This window comes from Aplidium turbinatum, chromosome 14, assembly GCF_918807975.1.
Source record: "Aplidium turbinatum chromosome 14, kaAplTurb1.1, whole genome shotgun sequence".
Classification (NCBI taxonomy): Eukaryota; Metazoa; Chordata; class Ascidiacea; order Aplousobranchia; family Polyclinidae; genus Aplidium; species Aplidium turbinatum.
In genome coordinates, this window is record NC_137485.1 from 2803651 (window position 1) to 2818151 (window position 14501).

Sequence of the window (14501 nt, forward strand, 5' to 3'; positions counted from 1 at the left end):
GCTTTATATCAGACATGATGTCATCTGATTGTTTTTATCGTTCTGAATGCTTTCAATTCTTCCAATGCACATTGTATGTAAATTTGTAACAGTAGATAGCCTATTTAGTGAGCTTTTAAGCCGACGGCATCCAAGGTGGTTCTCTGTGATCTTTGTGTATTACAGTATTTCGTTGTTTTGTTTTCGATGTGGACAGCTTTGTCTGACGCAAATAAATAATAAATAAATATGTGACAGTGTCAGTGACAAAGACTGTGTGCTTTCTTTTCACGCTTTCCCGCAAAACAAGGTGCTGAGAAGAAAATGGTTGAAGTTTTCTTCAAGTGTTCGAAAGTAGGATGGGCCATACAAAACTAGTCATATATGTTCTCTTCACTTCACTGAAGATGATTTTGTTAATACCACTCAAGTAAAAATGGGCTTGAGCAAACCTTACATTTTGAAGAAATCTGCCATAGGCTACCATCTATAACAGCAAAGATGCAACCAGTCGCTGATCATGATTTCAGCACTTCTAAACAACAACGTTTACAAAAACGTACCCTTGTACAGGTAAACTAGGCTTTTACATGTATAGACTCTGCTATGTAGCCTACGTACTGACGGCACATTATGAGAGAGAGAGAACTTTTATTTATTTTTGAATAGTGATGATGAATTAAATATGAATGATGATTCGTACAATTTCTTCATTTTTCACTTCAAGTATATTTTAGGTTTTGTAGGAACGTATCCAGTACAGTTTTATTAAACTGTAAAAAACAACAGATCTTTAACAAAGCAACCGCTAATCAGGGCTCTCACAATCGAAAACCAGAAAATCCCTAAAGCTATGTCAAAAAATCCCTAGATGGCATGAAAAATCCCTAAACATAATTAGCATGTTTTATTGGATTTCAAATGAAATGTAGCCCACCGCATTTCCTTTCATTCAATCGTTTCAACACTATTTTCAATTCGGCATGCATATGATGCACACAAAATGTATCATATGACAGCTACACTTCATATAGTGGTGCTGCTGGTCAACCCTGGGCCACTAGTCTAAAAGCAAACCTTACCGTATCTGGTGTATAGTGGCGAAAAAAGAAACAAACAGGCCACTGACCACAAGGAAACAAGCAGAGATGTACGTATGCGCCGCAAATTCTACGCCGCATACATGCGGCGTAGACTTTTTGTTTGCGCTAACGCTTGCGGCCACATTTTTTTGGATAGTTTGCGCTTGAGGATGCGCCGTAAAGTTTTTGCGGTTTTTTAGCGCATAGCGTCAACGCATACTTTTTAATGTCTTAGTTGTTGTTTGCAATTTTTTTTGTCAAACTGCAAAATGTTAACGTCTTGCAATTGCCCATTGTTCTAGTGTTATGTCACAGTGTCATCTATTGTTCAGTCAGCTGGAGTTTGTTTGTATATCGCACTACTGCCTTTGACGCTAGAGTCCCACGTGGAGACTGAAGTCTTGCAGAAAAAAAGAAAGAATTAGTTAAAACAACTTAGGCCTACTGAGAAATTACTTAGTAAATTACGGGTCAAAACAGGAATGTAATGTAAGCAAGCAAGTAGGTAGGTTGGTAATGCCGCTCCATGTAAAATGTAAACAATGACTTGGCTTCGTAGTGTGAAGTTTTTTTAGGCAAGCAGTGTTGAAGGCGTTTGTAAGCAATTGTGAGCACTTTAATTTATATTAGTTAAGTCTTGCATTTTGGGGCAAATCAGAAACTTCTCAGGCAATGAGCAGTGCAGCCTATGTATCTAAACAAACTCAAATATTTGGTCTCCGACCGTGATTGCTTGCATGATGTTGTACTCTGTAGCCTATGTTATATGTAGTACATTACTTTGCCGATTATTCTTGTTGTAGGCTAGGCTATGTAGAGTAGACTGCGTAGTAATGTGTAGGCCTACATACAGTAGGCTATCAAGCTAAGGTAATTTTTACTTGACAATTTATACATTCTGTTGCGTAAGTATGTAATTATATATGTTTTGTAACTTGATGAGCAGTTTAGCAAAACATGCATCCAGGGGCCAATTGTGAGAGGCTTTTGAGTAGCCTACTGCTAATAACACTAGTAATGCTAACTATCCCTGAATGCTAATAACAAAGAGTTGTGCAGTTCAGAATCTAAACTTGCTTGTGTCTGGCAGTTTTGACTTCCATTAACCCACTTTTTAAAAATCTTATCAGAAAAAAGCATAGAGCTTACTGAGAGAATTATGGCATTAAAAGCAATATTAGTCTTATTCAAACGGAATTATTTTAAAAAGAGTGTTTTTTATAATGGATTTTTAGGGAGCGACAGTTAGTATATTACTAGGAGCGACAGTTAGTATAATACTAGAATTTTCTTGATAGGCATATGCTACAGTTTCTTACACTACACTGTTGTATTCAGGGAATAACTTACGGTAATACTAATCTCCAAGTGAAACGGAGCATGATAATACAAATCCATGGCCCTACATGGAAAAGTATTTTAAGCTCTTCTTCGAAAGGCAAAAACTTATATTTTCAATGCCAGATGTGCCTTCCGGCCAAAAAGATAATTTCTTGTAACGAGAAATCGCGAAGTGGCTTGAAAAGTGTGTTGTTTCGAGTGGTTTATAGCCTACCATGTGAATGTTTGGCACCTAGCAAACAAAATGAGTATGCGCTAGAGTATGCGCTAACGCTGACGCCGCCAACTTTTTTTACAAGTTGCGTTGACGCATGCGGCGTATAGTTTTTCGAACGTTTGCGCTGACGGCGTCAATATTTTTTGTATGCGCGTACATCACTGGAAACAAGTGATGGTGACATGATTTCAAAAATCACATTCATATCACATAAAATGAAACAAAACAGAATTTACTGATTAACAAATTATACAATACGATCTGCAAGAAATTGCAAAAAATCCCTAGATCATCAAAATCCCTAGATGTGTCCCTAAAAGAGGCTAAAAGTTCCAATTTGGAACTAAATCCCTAAAAGTGAGAGCACTGAACCGCTTGTACCAACTCCGACTAAACTGTGATCCAGCAATTACATCTAGAAAACGTATGTTTCATCCGTCGCTAAGAACGCCGACTTAGAATGACGTAATACCACCAAAGTCGTCCCAGAGCAGTGAAATATGGAGTTTTGCCTGTGGTGGCGCTGCGGAGCCGTCGTTTGATATAAATTACACCCTAACCAGTCGAGCTACGAGGTTAAGGTTAAAAAGTTCGCTAAGTATGATTCTGCGCAAGAAAATGCTTTAAAAAGCTACTATACTTGGATCCAACCTGTCAGGGGCACTTTAATCCTGGCAGTTTCACATACTTGTAGAGGCTTTGAATCACTGACGCAGGCCTGATGGTCACCGAGATTGACAGAGTGAAGTTTCCGATTGTAGAAGTCTTGTTGCCAGGGAATTATTCTATCGATTAGATGCCGCTGAATGGAGAGCAGTCCTTAACATGCGCTGCTCAAGCGCACACCCCGAGAGCAGTGGAGTAGCCAGGAAAAAAATTTGGGGGCGCCAAATATTTGATGATCTGAAGAGAACGACAAAGTGTTTGATTTAAGCCATCGCCACTTGACGTGCAGTGGCGTATCCTGGTGGAGGTGAGAAAGGGAAAGTGATGGGGGGTTAGAGCGTGCCGAAGGCACGCGTAATCTAGGGGGTCCGGGGGCATGCTCCCCCGGAAATTTTCTAAAAAATTACACTCAAATAATGGATTATAGCACTTTCTAGAAACACTTTTAGGGTAATATTTGTATGAAATTTATTAGCAGATAAACAGCTATTAACGTATTAAAGGTAGCTCTTACACATGAACGGGCAAAAACTGTGGCTAAATTTAGAAAACACCAAAAACTCAGCTACACAAAAACTCAATAACTACACAAAAACCCAACAGAGTAAGCCTTTCTGAAATTGCTTTCACAAATTAGTTGAAAGAAACGTAAATCGTGTAAATTTTGCGCGATTTGCAAATTTATTGGTGTCTTTCTGTGTGTCTAAAACAAGTCCTTAGAGGTGTTAATAGCCAGATGTCTTGGAAAACGTTATAAATTTCTACAAATTTTATTACATTTTCAACAAAGGGCTCAAGTTTAGAATCCAAACTTGGAAAATTTGGGGGGGGGCCATGGCTTATACCATGTGAATGTTTGGCACTACGCAAACAAAATGAGTTTACGCTAGTGTATGCGCTGACGCCGCCAACTTTTTTTACAAGTTACGTTGACGCATACGCAGTGTTGTACGTTGACGCTGAGGCTAGCGCCGTCAGTTTATTTTTTAGTAGACGGAAGTGATAGCGCCGTCAATTATTTTGTCAATTTTAAGCGTCAAGCGCTATCAGGGTGTCGAACCGTTTGATTTTTCCAGTTCCGGTTCAAAGATTGTTTCAAAATTTGGTTCAGTTCCGGTTCGGGTTCGAAGAAAATTAAAACCGGTTTTATAAGTTCCGGTTCGGGTCCGATAAAATTAGGCCTAGGCCTACTATTGCCCAACTACTAACTAGCCCAATTGGGCGTGAAAACCGCAAGGTCGGCAACACTGATCTCAACACTGCTTTGCTCAATTAACTTGCAATTGTTGCACAAGTTACAATCAAACTATGTTGTCTATGATGTCACAGAACAGAAGTTGCTTACCTCAAAAATTCCTCTTCAAAGCATCGATGATAGTGGATCGTGTGTTACGGAATAGGCTATAATTCATCCGTACAATGTGGCCTCCAAGATAACAACATGCTACGTACAACTTCACTTACCACAATGCGAACAATGACGTAATGCTGGAGTGAACCGCTTTTTTCAACCGGTTCGGGTTCGGTTAGGGTTTAAGCTAACTCAAATTTTCGGTTCAGTTCCGGTTAAGGTTCAGACAAATTCGCACCAAAACCGGTTTACAAAAATCCGGTTCGGGTTCGGTTCGACTCCCTGAGCGCTATGCGTCATTTTTGTTTTTATGGAAAATCTCGTTTTACAATGAGAGTTTCACAATGTATTCTGGCCAGCGCGACTCATCCGAATTACTCGCTTTCGCGTTGGTTGGAATGGCTCCCTGGAATACAAGCGGAAGAAGTTCGCCAAATGGTGATCCCTCATATCGTGAGCAGTATCGAGAACGAGGGATCAGAGAGAGAAAGCGAAAAATCAATGAATGTCATCGCGGAGGTTGAAGAAACTTTATTTCAAAAGCTCTATGCCCATGAAAAGAGCGATTTTGGTGCAGTGGACCTCGTTAAAATAAGATTTATATATGCTAAGCTATCAGATTCACAGCACGCTTAGAACAGTGATAGGCTACCTTTCCGAGTAAACGTTTTCAAGACTTGTTTTTGAAATACAACACACCAATACCATTCAGCGCTGCTGTAGAACTAGGGATTGTAGTAGGGATTGTAGATCATAGGGATGCGAAACTTCATCCGCTTTTGGCTTATCCCCAACACTAGAAGGGTTACGTTTTTTTGTAATTTACAAAATATTTTACTTTTTATGGGTTTTATAAGAAGAGTGAAGTTGGTTTTAAAGTAATTTAAGGTTTTTAGTTGAAAGCAAGCCAGCAGTAAAGCGTAAAAAAAATGTTAAATTGGCAATTGACTCTTCTAATGTTGAAGGAACAACGGAGTTGCGCGTCCCGTAATGTACTGTCCCTAGATTGTAGATCATAGGGATGCGAAACTTCATCCGCTTTTGGCTTATCCGCAACATTAGAAGGGTTACGTTTTTTTGTAGCCTAATTTACAAAATATTTTACTTTTTATGGGTTATATAAGAAGAGTGAAGTTGGTTTTAAAGTAATTTAAGGTTTTTAGTTAAAAGCAAGCCAGCAGTAAAGCGTAAAAAAATGTCAAATTGACAATTGACCCTTCTAATGTTGAAGGAACAACTGAGTTGCGTGTCCCGTAATGTACCGTCCCTACTGTAGAACGCATGTCTTCGCTTGGAAAGGACACTGCTGCGTCCCAAACGCAGCAGATTGTCAGACAAACGTTTTGAAATGCTTGTGTTTCTACAAGGAAATAACTAATAAGCTAAAGCAGCTAATTACAATACAGTCTCAAAACATAAAACCTGCTCTTTATTTATAGCTATTGTTAGCCTACACTTGGTTGAAATACTTCTGTTTTGTGAGATCCTGGCTAAAATAGCGCTAGAAATTAGCGCTGACGCCGTCAATTTCTTTAAGAGCTTACGCAGTACTTTAGGCCGTAAAGTTTTTAGGCAATTCAAGCTGACGCCGTCAATTTATTTCAGTGACGCGTACAACACTGCGCATACGGCGTATGGTTTTCGAACGTTTACGCTGACGGCGTCAATATTTTTTGTATACGCGTACATCACTACCTAGCATAGACTCTTAACTGCGGATCCGCAAAGTAAAGACGCCAAACAACAATGGCAGCAAGTTTCGACGAAGCGCTCGAACATAAAATGAATAAGAATTAATTTTTGAATAAGAACTGAACAAGAATTTTAACACTGGTCTACAAAAAAAGTTTTTTTTTTTGCTTCATAAACTTGGAAAACTGATTTAGAGTAATTTTGGAGTGCTGAATTCGAATCTGACCTCAAATTTATCCTATCACGTCAGGTTTGTGAGATGTGATAACAACAAATTGTTTTTTTTTCAAAAGTAGAAGATTTGGCGTTGCGCTTACTACCAGCATATGCAGTGCTATCAGCCACTATATAGTGGCTCTGGTGCTATAACGATAGGTTAGTGTTAGACAGGCCAAAACAGCCTAAATAAGGTTACTGGACAAGCATCGCCATAGGCCTGCTATCTTTGTGGTTTCATGCAAAACATTGACGGGGAAGGAGTCAGTTATACTCTCAATCTCCATTTTAGCTTGTTATTACTGCCTTGTTAATAATGTTGCTTAGAAAACAAATCGGTATCAAAATTATAGTTGGTGGGTGCGTATTTCAGCTACTTATGCACAGAGATGTACGTATGCGCCGCAAATTCTACGCCGCATACATGCGGCGTAGACTTTTTGTTTGCGCTAACGCTTGCGGCCACATTTTTTTGGATAGTTTGCGCTTGAGGATGCGCCGTAAAGTTTTTGCGGTTTTTTAGCGCATAGCGTCAACGCATACTTTTTAATGTCTTAGTTGTTGTTTGCAATTTTTTTTGTCAAACTGCAAAATGTTAACGTCTTGCAATTGCCCATTGTTCTAGTGTTATGTCACAGTGTCATCTATTGTTCAGTCAGCTGGAGTTTGTTTGTATATCGCACTACTGCCTTTGACGCTAGAGTCCCACGTGGAGACTGAAGTCTTGCAGAAAAAAAGAAAGAATTAGTTAAAACAACTTAGGCCTACTGAGAAATTACTTAGTAAATTACGGGTCAAAACAGGAATGTAATGTAAGCAAGCAAGTAGGTAGGTTGGTAATGCCGCTCCATGTAAAATGTAAACAATGACTTGGCTTCGTAGTGTGAAGTTTTTTTAGGCAAGCAGTGTTGAAGGCGTTTGTAAGCAATTGTGAGCACTTTAATTTATATTAGTTAAGTCTTGCATTTTGGGGCAAATCAGAAACTTCTCAGGCAATGAGCAGTGCAGCCTATGTATCTAAACAAACTCAAATATTTGGTCTCCGACCGTGATTGCTTGCATGATGTTGTACTCTGTAGCCTATGTTATATGTAGTACATTACTTTGCCGATTATTCTTGTTGTAGGCTAGGCTATGTAGAGTAGACTGCGTAGTAATGTGTAGGCCTACATACAGTAGGCTATCAAGCTAAGGTAATTTTTACTTGACAATTTATACATTCTGTTGCGTAAGTATGTAATTATATATGTTTTGTAACTTGATGAGCAGTTTAGCAAAACATGCATCCAGGGGCCAATTGTGAGAGGCTTTTGAGTAGCCTACTGCTAATAACACTAGTAATGCTAACTATCCCTGAATGCTAATAACAAAGAGTTGTGCAGTTCAGAATCTAAACTTGCTTGTGTCTGGCAGTTTTGACTTCCATTAACCCACTTTTTAAAAATCTTATCAGAAAAAAGCATAGAGCTTACTGAGAGAATTATGGCATTAAAAGCAATATTAGTCTTATTCAAACGGAATTATTTTAAAAAGAGTGTTTTTTATAATGGATTTTTAGGGAGCGACAGTTAGTATATTACTAGGAGCGACAGTTAGTATAATACTAGAATTTTCTTGATAGGCATATGCTACAGTTTCTTACACTACACTGTTGTATTCAGGGAATAACTTACGGTAATACTAATCTCCAAGTGAAACGGAGCATGATAATACAAATCCATGGCCCTACATGGAAAAGTATTTTAAGCTCTTCTTCGAAAGGCAAAAACTTATATTTTCAATGCCAGATGTGCCTTCCGGCCAAAAAGATAATTTCTTGTAACGAGAAATCGCGAAGTGGCTTGAAAAGTGTGTTGTTTCGAGTGGTTTATACCATGTGAATGTTTGGCACCTAGCAAACAAAATGAGTATGCGCTAGAGTATGCGCTAACGCTGACGCCGCCAACTTTTTTTACAAGTTGCGTTGACGCATGCGGCGTATAGTTTTTCGAACGTTTGCGTTTGCGCTGACGGCGTCAATATTTTTTGTATGCGCGTACATCACTGCTTATGCACCACATGGCCTGGATTTCTGGATACAGCACAATGTGCAATAAACGCAACGTCAAATCTTCCACTTTTGACTAAGGTAACAATTTTCTGCTATCATATCACACAAATCTGACGTGATAGGATAAATCTGAGGTCAGATTCTGATTTAGCACCCCAAAATTACTCTAAATCAGCACAAATCGTGTAGACCGGTGTAATCCACAATATTGAAGTTTTTGTTCGCATAACATATGCAATGCACATGTTGGTTGGTTGTCAGAGTAGCTATGTTAAGAAGGAGCGATCTTCCTGGCGTTATCACTACCTGACTACTCACTATAGAACAGCGAGCATTGTGTTTCGCTAACCATACCGGTGTAGCCTCCACACTAGCCATCAAATGTATTTCTCTCCAGCTATGTTGCTATGCGTAGCGTTGTTATGTTGTAGTTGAGTAGCTATGTTCTATCTAGAATCTAGATATCTAAGAGTAGCTATGATGCGTTGTATGGCATATTGGAGATTTTCGTTACGTTTGGCAATTACATAAATGCATCTTATCACACTTTTATTACGTGAATGAAGCACACTACAAACAAAACAATTACCAACTTTGGTAGAAATATACTTTTTAGTAACAACAGAACAAAATTCTAAAACAACTGTAGGCTATAACCTGTAGGCTTCAGTGTACGTACAACGCATAGCTGACAAAATGTAGTAAAGAATAAAAATCAAAGCATAAGGGCTATCAAGTTTAGAAAAAACAAATTGAGGTGTAGGCTACGTCACCAAATGGGCCTCCTTGAACCTGCTACTGACGTAATTTTCGTATTTTGACAGTAAAGTAAACACTGCTGATGAAAGTCGCCTGGCGATGTTACACTAAGCAATGCACGAAGAAAGATCGTGAGCTATGTTATGTAAATATAATGTATGTAGCCTACACAACGCAAAAAAATACATTCAGTGATATATTTGATACAAACAGAGTTTATTTTTTATATTCCATCATGCCCAAATCAAAAAATTCAGTGGATCACAACCTACTGTACTTTTCCTTTCATTAATGATAAGTACGCCTCGTTAGCTCAGTCGTTACGAGCCCGGCTCACAATCAAGAAGCGCTGGTTCGACTCTCGGGGTGTGCGCTTGAGCAACGCTTTTCAGGACTGCTCTTCATTCAGCGGCATCTAGTGAATGGAATAATTCTCCAGTGACAACACTTCAACAATCGGAAAGCTTCACTCTGCCAATCTCGGTAACCAGCCCTGCGTCAAGAGCCTCTAGTCTACAAGTATGCGAAACTATGAGGAATAGCCTATCAAGGCTTTGTCAGTCCGAGGATAAAGATTCAAAACCAACCAAGGAGATGTAGCTGCTTTTTCGAAGCCAGCAGTTTAATTCGTGGCTTTATTAAAGACGACGCACATCGCATGTCAGATTTACAGTTAAGTTTGTTTCGAGCTTGTGTCTTCACACTTAGAAGTGCAGAAAAGCCATTATCACACAAAATAACGTCACAAACAGCGATTGTTAACGAACAATGGAATAAACAACAACCGCAAGAATAAGTGTTTGAAACTAAAGCCAAAACTAGGTCACATCACCAGTCAATAATCGTGACACAAGATTAAGATGTCACCCACATTTCTGTTCACGACTTGTATGGCCTGCAGACTGCAGTAGCGTACCTAGGGTGTGGCAGGCATGGCTCGTCGAGCCATGCTTACACTTTCTTCAAAATCTAATTTGCACCCAATACAATGATTAAAAAGGAGTCTCTCTTTTACTGTAAAAATTACTTGAATTCTTGAATTCAGTCCCATACTTGAATTCAAGCATCGGGGGATGAGAAGGTTCTCATTATACTAATAAGCCTTCGGCACTAACCAGAGTAAGGTGGCCAGTTCCTTTCTCTCGACCGCCTTTCCTCCAGCAACTACGCCCACCCAATTTATTACACCCTGGGTAGAGGTGAGCGGTGTTTTTGAACAACCAGCTTAAGCCGGAAGTCGAACCAGGATTGCATGAGTAGAAAGCGAGCGCCTTATTCGCTGCGCCATTCCAGTCAGCAACAATTGGAAGTTTAATAAAGTCGCTAAGCAGCGATTGTAGTTGAAGCTTAGAAGTAGAAACAGAACTTAGGCTACTATTAATTTTTATAAGAATTTATAAATCTAATCTGTTTGAATTCAATTTGGCCTGACCAGAGCGCTCAGTCTGTTCTAGGAAGAAATTAGCAGTAAAGTATTATTGAGCCTATAAGCATGATTATATGAAATTCTGAGGCCAAGATATAGGCTAGGTATGACTTATTTTTACTTGCTATGCTGGCGCTGCCTAGCACTCAGCAGTCTGAAGTTGTGAGGTTCATTCACAATTTCACAAGCTGTGCTTTATGAATATACGCCGGTACCGTACTTTTACCTAACTTCCTTTCAATGGAATAATGTCTTTCGAGCGCCAGTTATTATCGTAATATACCACATGCACAAATAACTTATATGTAACATACCTTCCAAACTAAATGTGTTTCATTTACAAATAAATTGCAGTTTTAATATGTTGTATATGATATGATATTTTTTTGTAAGATTGTCAATTTGGTTTGCCAATACTACCGTAGGCTATGATAATGTGCCTATTTGTAGATGTTGTGGTCCTTATGAATATTTTATACAATGATTTCATTTGCTGAAAAGTTTTGCTTATTTTGTTGTTTAGGCAGAATACATTTTATTGCGGCCACGGCCATTCGAGGGTTAAACTGTGGTTAAACCACAATAGACTTCGACCCTTCGTTTGGGGACAAGTAGATTGACGCGCTTTAACTTAGTTGGTTTGTAGCGGTAGGGCCTAATCTGTATTTAAAACAAGACCAGTAGGCTATGAGACACTAGCAAACAATTGACATTAACGATACATACGACAAACTAACGATATTAGCAAACAGTAGTAACTAGAAGGTCATAACAAACTTATGTCCAATAATTCACTTGGTAGTAGGCTACACTACAGAATACACAGCGTCAGATGAAAAAGAAAGGGGAAGCCGCGTTAGCTAGTTTTTATGTGGAAAATAACTTGGAAACAAGGCACAAAGCGCAGCATTCTATAAAATTGATTGGCTCCGCAGAGAGAAAAAAACTTGCACGACGAAACAATCTCACGTGACTGCCTTTGAACATTATAAAACGGCAATAATACATTTATTTTCTTTGTGATTTGTTCATAACAGACTTGTAGGCCTATGCAATATTTAACTTCAATTGTTAAAAAATCCAAACCTAACAACCAAAAGTGCAATTAAAGAGCACATCGCCTCTTGTGAAACTTGCACTGATGATGTCTCGATCGACCAATTTAAAATCATTTCTCGAGGCAGATCTGATTTTCAGACTAAGATCATGGAAGCCTTAAAAATCAAACGTAACAATCCATCTCTCAACCGGCAGTTATTCGCCTGTGGCTTATCGTTCCTTTTGTGTGTGTTCTGATTGTTTGTCCAATGCCTGTAGTTTACACCTCATGTGATCTGTTTCCCACCGTATAATTTATTCGTAATCATTCTTGTATCATTTGTTCAGTTTGTGCTTTTCAGTCGAGAGTGTCGTTACAGTTGTAGTGCAAAGTCAAATTTATCTTACAACTTTTTATTTTATGTATATTGCAGATTTAATTCCTGGTGAGGACACACGTACGTGTCGAAAACGTTAGAATCATTATGTTATATATTTTGCTTTGTGTATAATACATTATGTTAAACCCGCTAAGGTTACTTTGTTTTGCTTGTCAATTGTTAAAAAGGGCGCAAATTTAAACTTTGCCATGGGCGCCATTTTGCATAGGTACGCCACTGATGGCCTGATACCGTCGCATAGACTACTAGTGCAACAGTCTACAAATTTCATGTCCCCTTAGAAAATCTTTACCCCCAAAGAGGGCGCACACCTCAGTTTAAGAACCACTGTATTAGCCTATCGCCTACGGTAAGGAGCGTGTTTATACAAAAACAAACCTAGATATATTTCAATGCAATGATTGCAAAGACAGTGGAAGCATTTGATTTCAGATTGATTTCTGAAAAATTTTTTAGGCTACTCTGTTGGGCTACCGTTGACATCAAGAACACAAACCAAAACTAAATGTCAACAATAAATTGAAAGTCTTTTAACTCAGCAACATTAGCCTCTATTTCCCAATCATTTGTTTCTGGTTTATAAACATCCACAGCGTCTAAACCATTTCCAGCAACGTAAATTTTCCCATTTAAAACACAAGCTCCATGATAACATCTTTCACAATTCATCTTTGCAACATTACACCATGTTTGATTCCGTGGATCAAACCGTTCGACCAAATCAAGTGATCCACTCTGGTTGTATCCTCCTATTGCGTATATTTGATCATTGAGAACAACACCTGCTAAACCTTGTCTGGCAACTTTCATTGAAGGAACAATATTCCAATCACCTTGGCTAGGATCGTGATGTTCAACTGAGTTTAAGTAATTGTTGTTGCAACACCAATTGCATATATTCCTCCGCTGGTAGAAACCAAGGCGAAGTGATAACGTGGCTCATTCATGTCATCGATGCTGTTCCATCTGTTCTCGGCAATGTTATAACATTTACCAGATCGCATCGCCTCATAGGTAACATGGCCACCGCAATTGTAAATGCGATCATCGAAAACAACAGAAGCACCGCCTTCTCTTTTTACGTTTGTAGAAGCTAACTTTTTCCAACCTGCTGCTTGGTTATCCAAGTCTAATCTTTCCATAGAGTTGATATCACATTCACATCCACTGATGACATAAACTTTTCTTTTGTATCTGACTACTGATCCATCACTATAATCAAATAATGTGCTTGAATCTTTAGTTGCTTGTTTCTTTGTGACATCATATTTCCACACTTGCTTTTCGAAAAACCCCATGAAATGACTTTCTGATTTTGGTTGTTCATCATTGGGTTGATTGTTGATTTGAACAGGAATTCTAAAAAGTGTTGATTGAAAACACATTTTGAGGCATTCCAGACAAATCATGATCAATTCTTCTTGACTGACAACATCTTGCATGAAACTTCCAGATAACTTGTCAAGTTTCAATAAACTGAAAAGCTTAGTCAAGTGTTGCTGACGTGCATCGACGTCATGTTTGATCCATTCAGGGATACCTACTAAGTCTAATATCCCTAGATCCATTCAATCATTCCATGGAAAACAATTTCCTCAGACGTCACTTGTTTATTTTTCATTTCAAGTATTTCTTTGATGTCTTCAAATTTCAATTCGTTAAATTCTGTTTCCTTGATTAGACTTTCAAAGTTGTTTTCAATCACAAAATCTGCTTGTTCTGCAAGTTTGTCAAGATTATACAACTTTAAGTATGATCGAATTTTTAGACAGTTTGTTGCATCAATTTCCTCAAGTAAAAACTCCACACAGAATTCTTTCAAGTGAGGAATCCCCATGCAATTAGCTGCTTCTATTAAGTTGTACACATTCTCACTTGTGATTGTGATGTCACAAGTAGCCTATAAATGAAGTTTAAAACAGCTTCAAGTGTTTCTTCAGTCACTCCTTGGACATTTCCTTTTCCTTCATACTTTTCTCGCATTTCCACAGAAAACATTTTAGAGAAAAATGTTGAGAACACTCCAAGGATACATTTGTGTCCAGCAAAGTCGTTACATCCAGCAGTTAAAGTGACATCACAATAGTTTTTTCATTTTGATTCTGTCATTATTCTACATTGACAAATTTCTAAAGCGTGATTACTAATAGGACACACAATAACTGAAAATGGCAGATGCGATACGAAAATATTGAGACGAATAGAAATAGCAAGAAACAACTTCGTAAAAATGAAAAAGACATTAACAACCAGTGGCGGCTCGTTAAAGGGAGCTGTGGAGCT

The 14501-nt window shown here is 38.5% G+C and overlaps 2 protein-coding genes across 2 annotated transcripts; both read right to left on the bottom strand.

The window, feature by feature from the left end:
- Positions 1–12719: 12719 nt before the first annotated feature.
- Positions 12720–13028, bottom strand: LOC145783639 (uncharacterized). The gene has a single exon (XM_082595530.1). The coding sequence runs from the start codon at positions 13026–13028 to the stop codon at positions 12720–12722; it is 309 nt and encodes a 102-aa protein (XP_082451656.1).
- A 53-nt stretch (positions 13029–13081) lies between these two features.
- On the bottom strand, positions 13082–13786 carry LOC145783640 (kelch-like protein 25). The gene has a single exon (XM_082595531.1). The coding sequence runs from the start codon at positions 13784–13786 to the stop codon at positions 13082–13084; it is 705 nt and encodes a 234-aa protein (XP_082451657.1).
- Positions 13787–14501: the final 715 nt, after the last annotated feature.

Coding starts and splice junctions, on each gene's coding strand:
- LOC145783639 (XM_082595530.1), bottom strand. CDS start 13,028: ATGAAAGTTGCCAGACAAGGTTTAGCAGGTGTTGTTCTCAATGATCAA.
- LOC145783640 (XM_082595531.1), bottom strand. CDS start 13,786: ATGGATCTAGGGATATTAGACTTAGTAGGTATCCCTGAATGGATCAAA.